At 40.5% G+C, this 22,056-nt stretch overlaps 1 protein-coding gene across 4 annotated transcripts in view; it reads right to left on the bottom strand.

Moving 5' to 3' along the window:
* The window catches only part of DPP6 (dipeptidyl peptidase like 6), a 1,162,044-nt gene extending 1,142,279 nt beyond the window's left edge, over nt 1-19,765 (bottom strand). The window contains exons 1-2 of one of the 4 annotated variants that reach the window (XM_025379256.1): nt 19,483-19,765; nt 18,890-19,143 (exon numbers count right to left, since the gene is read on the bottom strand). In XM_025379256.1, the coding sequence (XP_025235041.1) occupies nt 18,890-18,949 (60 nt within the window). In that variant the 5' untranslated portion in view covers nt 18,950-19,143; nt 19,483-19,765. The remainder of the gene's footprint in view (nt 1-18,889; nt 19,144-19,482) is intronic. The other 3 variants (XM_025379255.1, XM_025379257.1, XM_025379258.1) reach the window with 3 other exon arrangements.
* Between the last annotated feature and the right edge of the window lie 2,291 nt (nt 19,766-22,056).

Raw genomic sequence — 22,056 nt, 5'->3', positions numbered from 1 at the left:
TGTTAGTTTATTGATCATGAACTAACTTTCTAGCTTGTTCCCACTGGGGATGAGAATTCTACACCTAGATTCAAATAATTTTTTGCCTGCAACCCTAGTTCCATTATCAATTTTCTAACATTGAGCCTTCCAGTTCAGATATTGAAATACTTTTCAAGTTCTTAAAAGACCTCATGTTTGTCTCGATTTTGACTCACCCCACGTTCTTCACTACCCGGGTGCTACCCCACCTGCCACTGGGACACATCTGTTCTAGGTGTTCATTTTATGAAACACAATAGATACACACAGAGCCCTCCACACAATAGTGCTGCAAAGAAACTTTTATGTGGAATGATGCACATTTTAAAATGTGTGGCATTTGAGCTATTCTTGTCCCAAACAAGACATCAATGTTTTCCACAATACATAATACACACATTTAAAAGTTTCTCACTTATTTTAGGCTGGGTACGGTGGCTCACACCTGTAATCCCAGCACTTTGGGAGGCCGGGGCAGGTGGATCACCTGAGGTCAGGAGTTCAAGACCAGCCTAGCTAACACGGTGAAACCCCATCTCTAGTAAAAATACAAAATAATAATAATAATAATAATAACAGGGTGTTATGGTGGGCACCTGTAATCCAGCTACTCGGGAGGCTTAGGCAGGAGAATCACTTAAACCTGGGAGGGAGAGGTTGCAGTGAGCTGAGACTGTACCACTGCACTCCAGCCTGAGCAACAAGAGCAAGAGTCTGAATTTTTTTTAAAAAAAAAAGAAATTTCTGACTTTTTTGAAAGTTGGCTAAAGCATAAGTTTTAGACTTGAATGTTCTGTCCTTATCATCAAAATTGCATTTATTACAGCAATTTACACAATTTATCCCTTAAAATAAGAGCTATAATGTAACTGTTAGAAGGAAAGTGGACATTTTTCTGCTCTTCTTGGTAAGTGGAAGCATTTGCCTCACAGCATCACTTGGATAATCAAGGAGGAATTTCTGGGCTTCATACACCATTTACTCCTCCTCACCCCCCACCTCCTTCTTTTGTAGCTAGTAAATGTCACAGTGACATTTCCTTGTTTGTAATAACACATCACTTAAAGACTAACTAGGTCATTCTGCCTTTTCCATCAATCTTTTCCTTGACTTTCCTCAAATTATGGCTCCACAACCCACAACCCAATGGAATGGTAACTCATAGCTGAATCAATGATTTTTTCCCAAATTATTATGTGGATTGTGATATGGATAGTGTACCTTAAAGAGAACAAGACATTTTATTGATATAGAATCACTAAAATGTGGGAGCCAGGAAATATATTTGGGTTTTTGCTTGTTTTTTTAAAAAAACTTTTATTGTCTTTATAATGATACAGGCTGTAACTCTTTTTTACTGTTACTATTTGATTCTGGAGAGGTTGCCTCTATTACCCTAAAGTCAGGGATGAGAAACTTAGCATGCATGAACATTATCAAATTTATTATTTTGAATTTTAGTAAGTAAATGTCATTCAGCAATAAAAATTTGCTTAGATTAAAAAAACCTCATGGATTCTTTGTTAGAATCACTCTTGTATCTTCACTGTCAAAGCTCTGCATCATCATTAATAAATATTTATTGAGCACATTTAATGGCAAGGTTCTATTTTTTGTTCCAGAAAGGAAAATACAGGTACAAATAAAAACTTAGTTCCCAACTTTTTTATGATACAGCTGAGTAGATAAGATAAACATAAAATATATTTAGAAATAGAACGTTGGTATTGACTAGACCTCTGGAGACTACTTAATACAACAACTTAATGCAAGTGGCTAAAGTTTGAAGATGATAAAGCTTGTTAATAGCCACATAGCAAAAGTCGATAGCACGGCTGACAATGGGATCTCATTCCCTCTGTTACTATTTCAAGTCTCCTTTCCAAATGAAAGGCACCAAAATGTCTAACCCCAGTTCAAAGAAATGAGAGGCTGTTATGTGCAAACTACCACTAAGACCATTTTCACAAAAATGAAAGGCTTCTACTGATTTGTCAATCATAAATGACAAAATGTATTATTTAGTACATTACATATGACTCAGCAAAAGCAGTGGATGGAGCCTTACTACTCAAAATGTGTTCATAGGACAAGCAGCATCAGCATCATCTGGGAGCTTTGTCAGAAATGCAGAATCTTGGGCTCCACTCAGACCTACTCAGTCAGAATCCACATTTTAACAAGGACACCCCGATGGTGTGTGTGGACAATGATATTCGAGAAGAAGCTTTGCAACATGGGGGGATTTTAGTGTGAAAAGGATAAGTCATTCAAGGGTTCCCTCTTCCCATAAGCGTGAGCACACAAGCAATTGCAGTACAGTGTGTAAGGAAAATGAGATTTTTCCACCTTGGTGAGGCTACACGTGTTCTCTGGGTAAAACGCAGTCTCAAGTAAGATGCTGTGTCCTCCACCGCCCTGCTGAAACCTCAACTCTGCCGTGAATCCTTTTAAAATCACATAAACCAAAATACATCTTCTTGATGCACCCCCTGAATGTAGATAGCACTGACAATTATGTCATCAACTACCTAGTTTTTTTTTTTTTTAGATGAAGTTTTGCTCTTCTTGCCTAGGCTGGAGTGCAGTGACACAATCTTGGCTCATGGCAACCTCCACCTCCCAGGTTCAAGGGATTCTCCTGCCTCAGCCTTCTGAGTAGCTAGGATTACAGGTGCTCATCACCACGCCAGGCTAATTTTTTGTATTTTTAGTAGAGACAGGGTTTCACCATATTGGCCAGGCTGGTCTCGAACTCCTGAACTCAGGTGATCTGCCCACCTTGGCCTCCCAAAATGATGGGATTACAGGCATGAGCCACCACACCCAGCCTGAGCACCAAAAGTTAAAAGCTGTAAAAATGGTTGCCAAGTGTCCCTGCAGCCCAAGGTGACCGGTTACACTATTTAAAAAATAATGAAGGGCATGAAATTGGTTAGCACACATTTACAATCATGCACAGGAAACTTCCAAATAGAGAGTGAGTGGAATTCTCTGGTACCCTCATCTTTTGGGTGGAGGAAGAAGGGACTAAGCAATGTGCCACTGGGTCAGGAAAAGGAAAGTACAGGTTTCCTCTGAGCACAAGCCAAAGGAGAAGATGTCACAGACCCATTCAGAGAGCCTGATATGGGTGCTTTGGAGAACAGGGAGTCTTTCAAGTATAAGCAATGCTACCTAGACCCCACCTGGAAAAATCTCAGGCAGCCCAATGTGAAGAGAGGGGACTGGATTGGAAGCAAGCTGTGTTAGTTCTAGTGATGGTGGGAAAATGTAGGTGTTTCTCACGAGCCAGATGTGAACCACATGGAGGAATCCCAAGAGCCATTTTGTAAAGGACTCCACCCGAAAGAGCCAAAGGACCAGAAGAGGGTGACGACAGGAAGTGTGAGGATGTGTGAAGGCATCACAGTCAGAGAAAAGGCTAAAGTCGTCTTCTAACATTCTATGTGAGGGTCTCCAAAGAAGCTCCCTCAAAGCTCCCCATGAGAAAAAGTGTGGCTTTGTGTATTTGTCACATTCAGAGAGCCCCATCACCAGATGAGAACCGTAACCACCATGTGACGCTGTATCCTTTCTCTCATCCCTCCTTCCCCCGAACCCAACCTTGGAGAAGTGAGAAATTGACACTGGCGAGTGCAGAGGAGGAGTAAGGAACATGCCAGGGAGGGGGCGAGGAGAAGGGCCTCCTGTCTTCCCACCCCCAGGGCAAGTTTCCGGACCCAAAGCTGCTCAAACTCAGAGAGAAGAAAAGTTTCTCTCTGAATGAATCCTGAAGCTAATAATGTTATATAAGCCTAGGCCGGGCATTTTTAATTTTGTAAATGATACTATTTGCAATGCCAAAGAGCCAGAAGAAAAGCTATATTATCTTCAAAAATCAGTGTGGTTCTGTTTAGAGCTAGACAGAGGTTTGTTCTAAAGGGAGAGCTGGAGAAAAGAATAAGGCTGTTTTATGATTGTTCCCAGAGTCTAACTGATCCATATAACACGGGTGAATTCATGAAAGGGCGGAGATCGTGTCTAATGCTTACTGAAGCTGCTAAGGTACTTTGTACATTACACGTCATTTTTGTTAGAGCTTATTTGATTGCAAGAAAATAGATGCCTAAACAAAGTAGCTCAAATAAAAACAACAAACAAATGTATTATGGATGTAACCTAGATTTTCTGAGCCCCCCTTGGGCAGTCTGAGCTCTTGTCTCTCCCATCTTGAACCTCTGCTCAGTGTTACACAAACTACGCAATTCCAATTGCCACAAAACGCCCAAATCCAGCTCTACAACACATTAGTAAACCCAGAAGATTTCTATTGACACTTTTCTAAAAAAGCAAGATACAATACAGTAATACTTCCATTCTGTTCCCCAAAGTGTATCTCCTGGCTGCCAGCAACATCATCTTTGTTTCCTTTTCCTTGTTCCCTTTCATCTCTTTCCACAAAGCCTCACAGATACCCTCTGTTTTTCTGACAAATTCAATTCTGGCGAGCTCTATCCAATACCAATCTGGAAAATAGCCATCATCCCCACTTCTACCTAGAAAACAATTCAGAAGAATTCAGAAGACCTTTTTTTTTTCCTTACTCATACCTCCTGGAATACAAAGTAAGAATGCAAAGAGGCTTATAGAAAAGTTTGCTCAACAAAAACAGTTTTATTTGGTGGTAATGGGGAGTGGGAGTAAAAATGGGAAATCCCACTAGGAATTAATGGTTTTTCTTCATTGTCTGTTACTTTTACGTAATGGTACCTTTCAGAACACTGAGAGTTGAAAAGGAGATAAAGCGAAGTAAAGACAAGTTTCACATGACTGTAGCAAGAAAGTGAGAACGTGAGGGCAGGATCTTCACATTGCAGGGCCTCATGATTTCTGTGATCTCTGCTGCTCTTCGCCTTCCCTTCTCCCAGTGGTCATCCCTGGGCTGCTCATGACCATGCACGGCTGTCAGTCTGTTATCTTATACAGTGTCCTTCAAATTCTCATTGTAATCTCTATGTCTTTGTTCAAGTTTCCAAAAGAGAGGATTTGATTGGCATGGCTCAACTAGTGGCTTTCTTCCCCTGGGAGTGCTTGTTCAACCTTGGTCTGTATTTAGGAGGAGATAGAGTCCTGTGTTTCAAATAGAAGAGAAGAGACTGTGGGTGGAGTTTTTTGTTGTTGTTGTTTTGCTTTTTTGAGACAGAGCTCTTGTTGCCCAGGCTGGAGTACAATGGCACGATCTTGGCTCACTGTAACCTCCACCTCCTGGGTTCAAGCGAATTCTCTTGCCTCAGCCTCCCAAGTAGCTAGGATTACAGGCATGCATCACCATGCCCAGATAATTTATTTTTATTTTTTATTTTTTTGTATTTTCAGTAGAGACAGGGTTTCTCCATGTTGATCAGGCTGGTCTTGAACCCCTGACCTCAGGTGATCCGCATGCCTCGGCCTCCCAAAGTGCTGGGATTACAGGCGTGAGCCACCGCGCCCGGCAGGTAGAGTCTTAATCCCTTAGAAGATAAGTGGCCTGGGAAGCAATTAATAACACCTCTATTACACAGATGTCCAATTGGCAGTTGATGAATAGATTAAATAAGCAATGTTGCACCACTACAAAAGCCTACATAGGATGGAAGAAGATATTAACAGTTGCTTTATTGTTTTAATTTTTTCATATCATGTTGCTCTTTATGATTTCTCAGACTTTTGACCATTGTAAAGCGGAAGTAAAGCTTCAGCGTTCCTGTACTAGAGGGAATTAGAATCTGTTCTCTGTGGTTACAAATACAAATTAACAGAAGTAAACATAGAAAATGTTATGTAATAACTGTCTATTAAAACTGTATAGGTCCCTTGGTTGCAAAGGATTGCAGTTATCACGTGGGGAAGCAGCAAATGTTTGTTACACTGACTTTAGTCTGCGTATTTCTATGACTGCAGGACATGTAACTAGAAGAGTAGGCAATGAGTCCCATTATTTTTGGCAAGCATTTCCTACCTAAACCACACTGACCACTCTTTCCCCTGACCAACCAAAATGCTACAATTTGGATTTATTCCTTTTCAATGTCCTGGGGTATTTTATTCTGTTGTTTCCTGCCTTGTTTGGGGACGCACTGACTCACTAATAAAAATAATAGCTTCTTAGTTATTTTTTTAAAGGAATAATAGCAAAGAGTCCAATGCTTATGAAGTACAGAAATAATATTCAGCATTGGGTAAATTAATAGATAGACACATGGGTTGAAGGAAGCATGGATTGATGCTTGCTGAATAAAAGACTGAATAGTATTCAATATTTATACATTCTTAGTTTGAAAACATTTCTTGATTTTGTTAGCTTTTGACCATATGTGATACACACGTAACTGTGTAGCACAATTTCCTCAGTCAAAAAAAGCGGAGATAAATACTTACCTATTTACTTCACTAGCTGTTGCAAAATGAAATAAGGGGACATTCATGAAAAAGTCTGGACAAGTGAAAGGATGGAGAAAGAAATGTTAAATTGTTGACACGCTTTTCATTTCGTAGTGTCTTCCAGTCTTCAGACCTCAAATAATTCACGTCAGATATCAGAGTATGGGTGTGTCTTAGTTATATTTGACATATTCAATGTATCTAGCATGAAATTTAGCATAATTTAAAATTTCTCATACATTTTAGGCCCATTTTATTTTAAAGTCACGATTTCTAAAATCAAAAGGTAAGTACAAACAAATTTTCCCAGAGACTTTCACTTCTAGCCAAAATAGAGAAACAGGAACTGGATGAACCCTCTTGCCTGAAACAAATAAATCTTCTACAAATATAGGACACAACATATTTCGAGACACTGGATATCAAAGAAAGCGAAGGGGGGCACTGGTTTCTGATCGATGAGGAGTAAATGAGGCGAGTCCCATTTATCCTGAGCTTATTGCCTTAGAGAGTTTTCAGACTAAAGCGGATGATGGAAAACCCAGGTGGGACCCAGGAGACTCTGAGCTAAACAGATGGAGCTGAGAGTCCTGGGAGAACAAGACAGCCACAGTTTGCAGCTAAAGGGTCCGAGAGAGGAGCAAACAGCATGGAAAGAGAGCTTTGGTGATCTGCTGAGGCCCCCTGAAAACTAGCTAAATACAGAACAGGGCACACATGAGAGAAACTCTCCAGGGTTGGGGAAAGAATAACCTGGAAGGACTGGAGGCAATGGTGCCCTGATACTCACACAGGACAGGAAATAGTATCTGCTCAGATAAGCTCCTCTAAAACAATCTCATGATTCACAGACATTTCGTAGAATTCACAAAAGGCTCCTATTTTTGTAGTGGGGATAATTAGCCCTAAAACTGATCATAGGGCTAATTATAATCATAGTAAATTATAATTAATATTACATTTTCACCTAGTAAATCTTTAAAGCTAGACCTGAAGGAATCAAGTTATTTCCAAGGGCTTTATCTGAATGCCAGAAACATAGCTCTGAAATTTGTATAGGAATATTCAAATATCCAGCATTTACAATATAAAATTCACAATATCTGGCATCTGATAAAAAATTACCAGGCTTGCAGAGAAGCAAGACAATACAAACCTTATTCAAGGAGGGCATTCAATTGAAATTGACCCAGAGCTGATGCAACTTTTAACATTAGTGGACATGGACATTAAAACAATTATTACAGCTGCATTCCATATGTGTAAAATGTTCAGTGAAGACATGAACAATATTAACAAGACCCAAATTGAAATCCCAGAGAGGAAACGGATACTGTGCACAACAAAAAATACACTGGATGAGATTCACAACAAACTAGTTAATGCAGAAGAAAATATTAATGAACTTCAAGACATAAGAATAAAAATAATCCAAAATAAAATCCAGGGAAAAGATAAATTTAAAAATGAACAAAGCATCGTTGAGATATGTTAACACTTCAAGTAGCCTAATATACATGCACTTGAAACCCCTGGAGAACACACACACACACACACGAGAGAGAGAGAGAGAGAGAGAGAGAGAGAGAGAGAGAAACAGAGAGAGAGAGAGAGAAGTGGAAGCAGGGAGATACCTGAAGAAATAGTGCCCCCAGATTTCCAAATTTGATGAAAAGGATAAACTCACAGATATTTAAAAAGCACTTGCCTAACCCAAAGGCATTTTATGTTTCCTTCTAGAACTTTTCTAGTTTTAGATTGAACATTGTTATTTATGATCCATTTTGAGTTAATATTTTCATATGGTGTCAGGATATATCAAAGTTCTTTTTTTCACATATCATTATCCACATTGCAAGCATCTTCAAAAGTCATTGTTGACTGGGCGTGGTGGCTCACAGCTGTAACCCCAGCACTTGGGAGGCCAAGGCGGACAGATCTCCTGAAGATAGGAGTTTGAGACCAGCCTTGCCAACATGGTGAAACCCCACCTCTACTAAAAATACAAAAAAAAAAAAAAAAAAAAAATTAGCTGGGTATGGTGGTACCCGCCTGTAGCCCCAGCTACTAGAAATCCTGAGGCAGAAGAATTGCTTGAGCCCAGGAGGTGGAGGTTGCAGTGAGCCAAGATTGCACCACTGCACTCCAGCCTGGGTGACAGAGCGAGACTGGGTCTCAAAAAAAAAAAAAGTAATCAAGATAATTTAAAAATAAATATATTTATTTATAGACTATATACCTCCACACACTGGAAGAAAATTTGCAAATATATAGCTGATAAAGAAATTTATGAAAAACTCTCAACTCACTGGAAACCAAGTAACCCAATCAAAAACATGTCAGAGATTTTCAGAAACCCTTTAGCCAAGAGGATATGTAGATGGAAATAACCATGTGTAAAGATGCTTAACATCACTAGCCATTGCAAAATACAAATTTAAACTGTACCAAGATGCCACTAAACACTTATTTAAATGGCTCATATTGAAGATTGATTATTTTGAGTGTGGGCAAGGATCTGGGGGAACTGGAAGCCTCAGAAGCTGCAGGTAAAATTCTAAAATGGCTCTGGAAAATAATTTAACAGTTTCTTAAAAAGTTGAGCATATGCCTACCGTATGATCTAGCTGTTCCACTCTTAGGTATTTACCTTACTTGAGTGAAATGTAAGCATATGTTTATGTAAAAACTTGTACATAAATGTTTATAAAAGCTTTTTTGGTAATAGTCCCAAACTTGAACTAACACAGATGTCCATCACCATGTGAATAGATACACAAACTATGGTATAGGCATACGATCAAGTATTACTCGACGACAGATAAATAACTATTGATCCATGCTGCAACATGAATAAATCTCAACATAATTATACTTAGTGCAAGTTGTCAGACTATAAAAGACCATCTACTTTAATAACTCCATTATCTAAAATGTTAGAAAATGGAAAGTAATATATAGTAACAGAAAAATAAAAAAAGATTGATTTTCCTTAGGGATGGAAAAAGGTAGTGGAATTGTTAGGGAGAGACAGATCACAAGGGAGCATGAGGCACCTTCTGGGAATGGCACATATGTTCATTGCCTTGACCGTGGTGTTCTCACGGGTTTGCACATGTGCACATGTCAATACTTATTAAACCGTACATTCTAAATATGCGCAGTCAACTATACCTCGATGTACTTATTAAACATGGTATCCAGTATTTGTATTATTTTTCAAGAACAAAAGAGGTAATCATCTTTTTTTGACCTGCTTTTAAGACACCATCTCTTAACTTAGTTGACGTCAATAATTTATAAGTTTATGCAATGAGTTTAGTACTTACTAAATATGACAAACACCAATTAAGAGTCCCTGAAAAGACTAGCCTAGCAACTATAACGCACCCTTTCCCTAAAGGACTTGCTGGAGGTCATAATTTTTGCACTGAAGTCTAAAGGACATCTACTGGCCTAGGTTCTCCATTAAGTATGTTTTACTATGGGATTGTTTTTGATACCTATGCCAAGGGATGCCTTAATAATAGCAACCACTTTGCCTCTGGTTCTTTCTTCTTTATATTTTATATATATTTTTTGAAACAGCGTTTCACTCTGTCACCCAGGCTGAAGTGCAGTGGCACAATCTTGGCTCACTGCAACCTCCACCTCCCGGATTCAAGCGATTCTCCTGCCTCAGCCTCCTGAGTAGCTGGGACTACAGGCATGCACCATTGGGCCTAATTGTTATATTTTTAGTAGAGATGGGGTTTTGCCATGTTGGCCAGACTCATCTCGAACTCATGGTGTCAAATAATCCACCTACCTCGGCCTCCCAAAGTGCTGGGATTACAGGTGTGAATCACCGTGCCTGGCCCATCGTTCTTTCTAGGGTTGGAATATTGTGCAGTTGGAGCTTGATGTGATCCTGAAGCCTGGTTGAACGTCCTCAGCTTTCACACAGGTGAACAAAGGCCCAGAGAGCAGTGACCACCCACCTGACACATAACAGGTGCCCCACTCAACCAATGCTAAGGTTGAGTCTATTGATTCCCTGTTTCCCTCCTTCCACTCTACCTCAGTAAACCATCCTCCACTGGAGGAGCTTTTCCGTGTGAAGTCACACAGTTAAGAAGCTTCCACAAGGCCCCAGTGAATTGTCAGCTTTTTTGGTTTATGAAAAACAAAATGAAAAATACAAACTTGTTCTGCTGTGCACACATTTTGTCAGATGTAATTTTAAATTGTCTCATAATGCCTAAATGCCTTATGATCTCTTAATATTGCACTTGAACTTTTCATAAAAAGGAAGATACAGACACTGAAAGAACACACACATTATGTCTCTGAAGTAGGAAAATAATACAAATTTTCTGAAGCCCTAAAGATGAGGGAGGGCATGCACAAGGAGTTATGTAACTTCCTCCATCTCTGTTGACTAAATCCCTATTGCTGGGACTGTAATAAAAATAATAGATTTGAGGGTCCTGTAAAATTCCAATCACTCTGTTTCCTTCATGAGGGACAAGGTGTAAGATAATTGAAATACTGCATTTGAGGTATAGCTTTTGACTTAAAAAAAATCCAACAAATAAAACCAGAAGAAACAATTACTACTCATTTACTGCCCTCTATTCCTGGAACCTTATGTATGAGCTTAGATTCATTTTATGTACTTTACTGATAAAATGAGGACAATTAAAAATTTAAAAATCAATAAAATGTAAAGCCAAAATAACATAAATAGATTTTCACTAATATCCTGGAAGTCATAAAAGTCATTTCTGTTCTATCAATTATATTAAACTTTCTGAAATACTTTAGGATGATTTAAGTTTTGGGTGATAAAAAGAATTTATTTATTTTTATTTATACGGGTACCCTCTCTTATTTCTTCTAGAAATTACCAATTAAACAACTAAGCTTTCTTTTCAGTATGAAGAGCAATAGTGGATAAGAAAAACTATGAACTAGATATGCCCTTGCTAATATTAAGTATTAGCGAAGTGTCCTTCAGGCTGATTCACTAACCTTCATGATACCTAAGTGTCTATCAGACATGGTCCTTCACTGTGTGCTCAGATGGAGAAGATGAACCACAAAGCAGCCTGGTATAATGGAATGTGCCAAAACCTAGGATCAGGCAGTGGGATTTTGAGCCCTGGCTCTCTCATTAACTGTGTTTTGTTGGATCTCAGTTTTTTGAAATGAGAGGACTGAATGAAATTACCTCTAAAGTTAGGTCCTCATTTAGAATATTTTATATTAGGGATGAAAGATTCTCCAGCATAGGAGGAACTAGGCATTGTGCAGAAAATGACAGATACCACTGGTCAGGATGAGGGAACCTGGGAATTCAGAAAGAACTACAGGCTCAGGAACAGGGAGGTGTAGGGATCAGAGTAGGTGGGAGGGGCTGAGATTTAAGTCAAAAATCAAGCTGGAGAATGGTACCTGCAACCATGAGTTATAAAAAAAAAATTTTAAATCTGCTTCTTAGCAGGACTCTGGCTCTGTGATAGTCTCATGTCCATAGATAGTAGTTCTGAAGCCAGGTGTGTGAGAAAAGAAAGGGGGCAGGAAAAGGACCATATTATGTTATGGCAGCAATTGGCGAAACGTCATAAACCTTGTATGAGTTTGCCGTGTCCCAGAGCCTATGAGTCAGTGGCTGATCTGATCATTTAGAGGGAGGACATTCCACAGGAAGAGAAGAGAAAGTACAAAAGAGACTGAGTAAAGGTCAACAAGAAAGCTTCACAAAGATTCAAAGTCTTATAGAGGACTCACTTGGAAAGTGAAAAGCACGGAAAGGGAATCAGTGCTAAAATCCAGGAGGGAAATTCTTTAAGCCATGAAAAGGAGGAGGAGGATGATGCTCAATTCCTAAGAAGGATAGACTGAGGAAAAGTTTGGAAAGAGGATGAAATGTCCCAGGATGGGGAAGTTCTATTGATCTAAACCAGAAGGGGCAGGAAAGAATAGAAAAGGAGACAGGAGGTATTTTGGCAAAGGGAGAGCATTAAAGTAGATTTTGCTTTTTATGAGAAGACAAAAAAGGGAGAGCATGAACACCTTCAGATTTAACAAGAGATAGTTTATCAAAATGTGAGTTTTGGAAAATGTAACACTGGGAAAATGAAAGAAGAGGAGAGAAAGAACTGACAGAAGAGAAAATAAAAAAGAGACTGAGTGAAGGTCAACCAGAAAGCTTCACAAAGATTTAAAGTATTGAAAAGGACTCACTTGGAAAGTGAAAAGGGATTCCAGAATTAAGAAAACTAGGCAGCCTCCAAATCTCTAGTTGTGCCCTGAGTCATGCAGGTGCTGAATGGGCTACAAGAAGATAAAATAATAAAACTTGTATTTGAGTTGCCATCCAAGTTAAGTGTTCATTAAAATGAAAAACCAATCATCAGAGAAACATAACAGAATGCAGAGTTTCCACAACATTCATGATGCCCAAGATAAAATTCAAAATCACTCAACATAAGGACATTTTAAACTGTAGTCCATTTTTGAGAAGAAAATACAGTCAACACAGACCAATTCTAAGAAGGCTCAGATGTTAGAATTATCCTACAAGGGTTTTAAAGTGAGAAGACCCATTTATTAAACAACAAAAATACTCCTGATGAATTAAAAAAAAATCCAAGCAGAAAATAGATATTGTGAAAAAAGAACTAAGTGGAAATTTTAGAATCTGAAAATGTAATATCTGGAGCTAAGCACTGAATACACAAACCACAAAATGCAGAACACAGAGGAGAGAGTCATTAAATGCGAAGATGGAGCCACAGAAATTAAATCTGTAAAAGAGAGAGAAAAGTAGCTTTAAAAAATGATGAGCCTCAGAGAACTGTAAAGCAATATAAGCTGTATAAAACATGCATAATTGTCATCTCAACAAATTAAGAATGGGACTGAAAAAATGTTTGACAAGATAATGGCCACCAAATTCCCAAAGATGGTGCATTTGAAGATTCGAGGTGATCTTTGCACCACTAGGGGAATAAATATGAAGAAAATCATGCCTAGGCACATAATATTGAAATATTGAAAACCAAAGAAAAATCTTAAATGCAGACAAAGAAAAATAATGCAGCGCATACAGGAAACTATGAATCAAATGACTTCACTTCTCAGCAGAAAAAAACTCATTCTAGAACGCAGTGGAATGCCATCTTTAAAGTGCTGAAAAAGAAAGAAAAATCCTGTCAAATTAGAATTTTACATCCAGGAAAATATATCGTTTAAGGATGAAATCAAAGTAAAAATGCAGGTGGGATTCATGAGTAATATTTCACAAAAAATACATTCCTATTGAGTCAAAATGACTTGAGTTGATTAATTCATTTTTTAATGTCCTGAAAGGAAAATGACAGACACACAAGCCAGATTGAGACCATAGGCTGTATCTTTGCTATCCCTGCCCTTGTGATAAAATAAGCACTAGAGGTAGAAGGTAAGAAGCCTACTAAATTTCCACAAAGTATAATACCTAGAGCTGGCAAAAGTGAGCAAGCCCCTGTGGACAGAGGCTGACATTCTTCATGGGTCATAAGCAACTTCAAAATGCAAAGGCTTCATCAGCTTTTTCACAGGATGAAAATCTTGAGAAGAAACACGAACATTTTACTAATTCATTGGTAGAATATGATGTTCCTCACGAGAAAATGGTGCCAAGTGATGAATAAGGATTGACTTCTTGCCACGTTCTAGGTACACAAATGGGTAAACAGGAGATATTATGATTATTAATCACCGCGTTCATCAGAGAGGCACCAAGTGAGTCCTTGATCCTGAAGGGATTTTGGTAGTTGAGTTCAGATTGAAACTCACAAAGTCAAGGTTTTGCATCTACTCTTCAATGCAAAGAATCACTTGAGGTTAGTGGCTAATAACTCATCCCTTTCGGCTTTGGAGACAAGGATGGAATGAGAATGAAAAATAGAATGTTAAATATCCACCTATATAAATAGAAAGCAGAGACTTTTGATCTCTACCCTCAGACAAGATGATTACTCCTTAAGTGTGTTTCTGAATTAACAGTTGTTTTGGACCTGGTGGAACTAGATTACTCATTGGCAAAAATGGCTAGGAAAGGAATCTTACAAGCTGGAAACTGCGCTTTTGGAATCTGTTATACTGATCCTAATTATCAAATAGCTTAAATGCTATATACATCTGTAGGCCGATATAAATTGTGTAGTATATGTACAATTGCTATCCCAAGAAAGACTGAAATGGAAAAATATTTTTGAAAATAACGGCACAAAATTCCCAAATATGGTGAAATAATTTAAAGAATCAAATGCTTAGCAAACTCCTAGCAGGATAAATATGAAGGAATCCATGGCTAGTCACATACAAGTCACCAAATATAGAAAATCAAAGATAAGGAGATATTCTTGAAAGCAGAGGAAAGATAAAACAGATATAAAATATAAACAATTACAACATCAGATAGATTGAAGAATTTTAGATAAAATGGGGTCTCAAATTATAAGTAATATAAAGAATTATCTCCAGCACCTATCTCCATGCTTGATGTAAAGCTCTGTCATGTAATAAATGCTTACTATATGCAAACACTTTCTTTCATGGGGATTTTCTTAACAATTATATGAGATAATGCATATATCATATTCCCTTTTTCCAGATGTGTAAAAATAAATTAAATTAGGTCCTACATTTGTTACTTTCTACCTGTGTGATTTTTCTTCTGGGGTTGGAGGGTGACTGGTTAGAGATGGCATCTTACTGTGTTGCCCAGACTGGATTCCAACTCCAGTGATCTTCCCACACCAGCCTCCTGAGTAGATGGGCCACAGACACACACCACCATGCCATGTCCAGCTCTATTTGTGTGATCTCTACCAAGTTACCACTTGTCTCACTGCAAAGCCCATACTCTAACGATTGTCCCATCCATACCCTCTGGGACCTGCTCCTGAGAAGACTTTGAGAGGCGACCATGTAAAAACAGGCTGTTGGCTGGGCACAGTGGCTCACGCCTGTAATCCCAGAACTTTGGGAGGCCCAGGAGGGTGGATTGCTTGAGGTCAGGTGTTCAAGACCCGCCTGACCAACGTGGCAAAATCCCGTCTCTACTAAAAATACAAAAATTACCTGGGTGTGATGGTGGTGGGCACTGTAATCCCAGCTACTTGGGAGGCTGAGACAGGAGAATCGCTTGAACCTGGGAGGTGGAGGATGCAGTGAGCCAAGATCACGCCACTGCACTCCAGCCTGGGCAACAAAGCAAGACTCTGTCTCAAAAAAAATGGAAAGGGTTTTAAAGTGAAGTTGTCTTGTCCTCCCTGATTTGGGTGCTCAAAGGTAAAGTAATGCTTCATCTTGTGTGTCAGGTCCTGCTGTGAGCCCCCCACATGGATTAGTTTGTTGAACCCTCATGCAACTCCTACTATGAAGGTCCTATAAAACTTAGGCACAGAGGTTAAGCAATTTATCCAAAATGACACTGGTACCTTAGGATCCCAAAGACCCAACTTTGAACAGCTATGTCTGCTGCTTCCAGAGACTGAAGCCCTGATAATACTTGTCTTGATGCCTAATGTAATACATACTGACACAAAGAAGTTTCCCTTCCAGAAAAGCTCTAAGCAAAGAAACTCAACCCAAACCTTTGCTTTCTCTTCAAACCTGAGGCTGAAAGGAGAGGCTTTACTTTGGCTGGAGTTAACTATTCAACTGGGTGTCCTTACTTTCTGCTCAGAAGGTGAGTGCCATCTTCCAAGGCTAAAGTTGTACAGTCTTATGTTTGTAGTTTACATCTTCTGTAAAACTTAAGTTTGTATTCTTTGCTCAAGAATGAATACCACTTTCAAGTTTCTAGGAGCCAATTCCAGAGGATTATCACTTCAGGAGGTTTCTTCTCAGGACCAGTGGCTCCTGCCTCTACCAGGGCCAACAGTGTGGTGGATTATCCTGTGATCCTTAGCAGCTGTTACCAGGTGGTCAGGTGCCCCCGTGCTCAGGAGAAAGGAGGCTGCAACAAGGACCTCTTCTTTCCAAATTCTAGGGGTTCAATAGGCAAGAATGAACCTAGCAATAAATAACACATCTAAAAGAAGGCTAACTCATTGAATACACATCCAAAAAGAGACAACCAATGTTGCTCAAGAAATATCTGCACAAGAACAAATAAGAATTTGCCAAATGTAAATTGCTGTACCAGTAATCAGTAAATGAATGAGACCAAACAAAAGTGAGTCCAGCTGGAATATTTTCCTAAGAGGCTAATGCCTTTCCTTCCATCGAAGTCTCCCAAGATGAACTCTAAGAATAGCATATACAATGGAAAAACAACTATTCCAAAACATCTACTACACTGACATTACTGAGTTTTATATTTTGTTGGAAAAATACTGTGACCTAAACATCACATGGTCCATCCAGCGTTAGTTCCCAGTGTTGACTCCTGCTACCAGCTCATCCCTCATCCACTACAGAACTTTCACGAACATCACCTCCAATTACTTCAGTCTCTCATGTTGTTATTGCACTACAGTGACCTACGAGACAAACTCCAAAGCTACAAACTTTGCAGGCAAACAACAACTTAAGTGGGTTCTTCTTTGAGAAAAGGAACTGAATATTCTTTTCCTTCTAGCTAATGGATTTCACCATCATCTCACTTTAGGCCATCAAAGATTTTAAAGAAACAAGGACAGGGTATGACTAGAACTGCATGTTGGACAGTGAAGGCAATGTCTAAGTTCATATTTGGGTTCTCCGTTCTCATATTACTGGAACTTAATAGTGGTTTACCATGTTTAATAAATGGATGATTGATGACTATTGAATTAATATGATTCATTGGAGCAAGTATTTGTTGGACACCTGATAGATACGTAAGGTGATCCCTAACTCATGATTAACAGGTTTCCTAGTATCTTTTAAATTGTTGGTGTGTGTTCCAACACTTTCCAGAAAGTTGTATTGATGTCAATACCCTACAGTCCAATTCTTCCAAGAAGCCACTTTAATACTGGAGCCAAAGACATTTCTTACAGGAAATTCCTGAATGATCTTCTGAACTCCACAGATGTCTCTACTACATTATCACTGATGGGTGAAACTTTATTTTTAATTGCAAAATTTTATATTAACTACTCTGTATTAAAATACATGTCCTATAGATACTAAGTAATGTAAATGTGAAACATCTAACTACTCAAATCGTGGTGAAAACAGAGATCAGAGAAATGACTTGCTGATTCAAATATTTCATCATGATCTGATAGAAGAAAATGCTTGATATTACTTACTCAGTTGAATAAAAGCATTCAACCGTAAATCCTCATCTTACATAACTCAAACAGACCAACAATTCCTCTATCCATCAAATGAATCCAATATCATTACTCACTTCAACTCTGAACAAATAGCGTTTGGAGTTGATATTGTGTGCTAATACATGCCCTAAACCCCAACAAGTAGATATTAATGGGAATATTTTTCTAATAACAGCTAATAAACAATATATGCCCTTACATAAAATGTACACACCAAAATAGGTGTCGAAAATAAGAAGACAGAGTGGAGCACAAATTCAGTCTGCATATCAAGGACTAAGCTCCACAGTGCTCGCCTTTTTTCAGTTTAAAAAATAATATAAATATTTGAAAATATTTTAAAGTTCATTGTTATACGCATTGCTGTGCGGCTTCCCTGTGTAACCCAGGTAAGGAATTTCCTCACTAATTAATCACAACCTAAGCGGAGCGGCAGATAGATGAGGCGTACTGAGCATGGCCAAGGGTGGCCGGGCCCCACAGGATCCGCGCGAAATCCCGAACCTCGCTGGCGATCTGGGGTTTTTTTTGCGCGTGGGAGTAAACGTTTCCCAAGTCCCTCACACTCTGGGCTACTAGTGAGGTTCTGCCAGCATTCCTTAGGCCGCCGCCCACTCCCCTTTCTCTGAACGTCACTAATGTCCTGGAAATAATTCCAGGCACGCATTGCTTCATTAAAGTTAATGAAGCACGTGTCCGCGACAGCGGCCAGCGCCAGCGCCTGAGGGAGAGCCCCACGCGCTTCCCCGGAACAGCTCCTCTGCAAGCTCTGGCCCAGGGGGTGTGATTGTGAAAGGGGGAGGGGCTCTGCCTCCCGCCGCTGACCTCTTCTCCCGAAAGCCCCGCAATCGTGGGAACCAGCTGCACCTGCCAGCCCGGCCTCGAAGCAGCGTAGGATCTGCAGCCCCAGGGTGGCCGGCGGGAGCGGATGCATGGGCAGAGCCCTGCTGCTGGCCGCGGGTCTACGAAACATCACACGTTCTCGCAACCCCAGCGATCCGCCAACCATCCTCAGTCACGGACCCCTGCAAGGGATGCAGAGGCACCGGCGGCTGCTCACACTCCCTCCACAAACCTGCCGCAGTCTCCACTCGCCGGCCAACTGTAGCCTCCACCTGCGCCCCATGCTCCCGCACAAGCCCCCTCCGTCGCGGGTCCCTTACCTTGTGGCCTTTCCCCGGGGGACACCTGACGCTGTTGGAGACTCCTGCGGTTTGATTCATGTCCAGAGGAAGTTGAGGGGCCCAGATTCTCTACCTTCAAAACTTCCCAGGCGCGTGGAGGGTGGCGGCGGAGGTGCGCGCCTTGCAGGAGACGCGAGGTGGGTCCTCCTTCTGCAGCCGAGTCTGGGCGAGTGCGAGGGGAGCCTCCACGCTGCAGGCTTCTGTGCAGGGGCGGTAAAATCCGCAGCCCTGAGCTGGAGAAGGAGAAGCAGCTGCTGGGACCCCGGAGGGAACCCGGCCGGCGCCAGCGGCTCCGAGGGCGTTCTGCCCAGCGCTGCCTCCACGGGAAACAGTCCAGGACGCTCAAGACCAGAAGCCGGAGCAAACCCAAAAGGAGCTCCAAGGAGGTGTGTGTGGGGAGAGCCAGGGGGACGTAGGACTAGGCTCTTCCCTGCGCAAGGGGTGGGGAAACCCGCGAAAGCCGGGGAGTCGCGCGCACTCACGCCCTCGCGCCACCAGGGCAGAGCCACCGCTGCAAGGAGCCCACGGGTGCGCGCTCCGCTCCAGCGCGGATCTTTCCACAGCCCCCTCACCCTCAAAAGCTCAGGCTGGAGGGGTCAACAGTGCGGACTCGGGCACCCCACCCAACCGGCAGGGTTAAGGAGGGACTGGAGCCCACTCTTGCCTACAGCTCCTGCGCAGGGCTCCAGCCGCCAAATCTTCCCGGGATGGTCGGGAGGGGGCATAAGAGGTTTTGCCAGGAACCACTGCACAGGCGAAAGAGAGACAGTGGAGTGGGCGGAGGAGGAGCTGGGACGGTACCCGGGCTCGTTAGCAGAGGCTGCACAAGCTACAGCTGAGGGATGCCAGCACGCTGTCAGTTGGGCAGGCGCTGCGCGCTGAGGCTCAGTCGGTGCCATTGGTGGGCGGCCCAATTGGCCTGACCAGGGCCGTGTTTGGGGGAGGGCAACAGAGTACATCCATTCCTTTCTGCAGTAGAAGTCTCTGCAGCTTCCCAATACTTTTTTTTTTTTTTTTTTTTTCCTTTTTCTCTGTTTCCTCCTCCTTTTTCTTTTGGCACCTGTTAAGTCATGATCTAATTAGTCAGCGTTTAGACACAGGTGAAAGGAAATTGACCCCAGGGAACTAAGAAAAACGAGTCAAAAAAGAGTAGCTGCTTCACGAAGACTGCACTGCAACATTTTAGGATCTGAACAGGGTACCAAGGGCACGTTAGGAGACAGCCATATTATTTGACAAAACGTTAAGTTTTATCCAGGCAGAGATAGTTGAGTTTGGATATTCTGAATGGGAATCAAGCCACATAATTTGGCTTCTATTTCACAATCCCAAATTCTTGGTTTGAACGTGTATAAATTGAGGGAAGAAGTTAGACTCATTTATGAGGATCAGAGCTACACTTTCTTCCTCCAGTGCACTGGCTTGGTAACAGAAGTACATCCCCTTACATTATCCCTTTAAAAGTAAAAGGGAGATTTATTTTAGTTCTGCTATTTGCTGATATTTATGGTAATTTCTTTAATGTTCCCAATTCCAAGTTAAAATAATCCCCATTTTGTAAAATTGTGTTTGGTTGCTTTTGGCTGCTGAAGACATTCAAAAGCAACTCATGAGATGAACATGGAGGCTCAGCTTGGAGATCAGCGTAATGCAGAGCTTGTCTGTGCATGCAGATGTTGGTTGGCATCTTGGCTTTGCCGCCTCCTAGTGCACATCCTTGGGCAATTTATTTCTCTCCTTTATTCTTACATCTGTAAGGTCGGTGTTATAGCTGCACCTTTCCACGTGAGGAAACTGAGGCTCAGAAATACTAACGTGTAGAAGGTGCTTCGCACAGTAGTGGGTGTTCATCAGCTGTTACTACTAACTGCCTGGAACAATTGCTAGCACTTCACATTGATTTACAGACACTATTGCTCAATTCCAGTTTTCTGGCTAACAACTACTCATGCATTTATCTGTGATTACTTGTGTACTTTCCCTCTCCCACTTTGACTATGAGCTCCATTATGGTGGAAGAGAGGGCCCTTGAGATGGATTGAAGGGAGCAGCGTGAGCAGTGGCCCTGAGAGGAGCTCATCATGATCTTGAGCTTGATGACTCACCCTCACGTTAGGAAAGACATTTCATTAATCAAGCTTGAAAACTTTGCACAGAAAAAGATAAGAAAGATGCTATTGATGTCTAATTGGTTTTCTGTCACTTATGTGACAACATGTTTGACTTTGATGTAATCAGTTATGATTTAGTAAAATAACAGCGATTTTTTTCTTCCATGGCACAAATAGTTTTCTTCCTAAAAATTCCTGCATTGTGAATTTGGGGTTTCACTATGTTTTCCTTTTCTTTTTTTTTTTTTAATGCCATCTGCTTTTATTTTTAAAAAATTGTGGTATAATGTAGAGTAATATGAACAGATCAGTTTTGACAGTTATGTATATTTGTATAATCCATACCCCTGTTAAGACAGGTAACATTGCCGCCACCCCCCAAAGGGTACTTCTTTCCGATAAACTACCCCCATAAGCAACAACTGTTTGGATTTTATCACCATAGACTAGCTTTGCTTATTCTAGAATTTGAAATAAATGAAGTCATTCATTATGAACTTCACTGAATGCAATGTTTATGGGGTCCATCATGCTTTTGCATCTCTCAGTAGTTCATTTTTTATTGTTAAATAATATTCTATTGTATGGATGTACCATTATTAGTATATCCATTCTCTTACAAATGATTACATGTGTTAATTCTAGTTTTTGACTATTTGTGGATCAAGCTGCTTTAAATGTTTACGTATAGGATTTTTTTGTGTGTGAACTCTTGCTTTCATTTATCATGTATTGATATGTAGAAGTGGAATTAATAGGTCCTAAGGTAGATGCAGGGTTGTTTGTTGTTTGTTTTTAGAAACTGCCAAATCATTTCCCAAGATGTTAGTACCATTTTTAAACTCCTTAGGTATCTATTATTGCATAGCAAATAGAGATGCTCCTTGACTTACAATGGAATTACAACATGATAAACCCATCATAAGTCCAGATGTTCCTGAACTAACAATGGAGTTACAGCATGATAAATCCATTATGAAGTCAAAAAATTGTAAATCAAACTACAGTAAGTTGGGGACCATCCTTAATTGGAAA

The sequence above is a fragment of the Theropithecus gelada genome, chromosome 3, assembly GCF_003255815.1.
Source record: "Theropithecus gelada isolate Dixy chromosome 3, Tgel_1.0, whole genome shotgun sequence".
Lineage (NCBI taxonomy): Eukaryota > Metazoa > Chordata > Mammalia > Primates > Cercopithecidae > Theropithecus > Theropithecus gelada.
The sequence above is the reverse complement of the archived record's forward strand: the minus strand, read 5'-3'. Positions and strand labels throughout refer to the sequence as shown.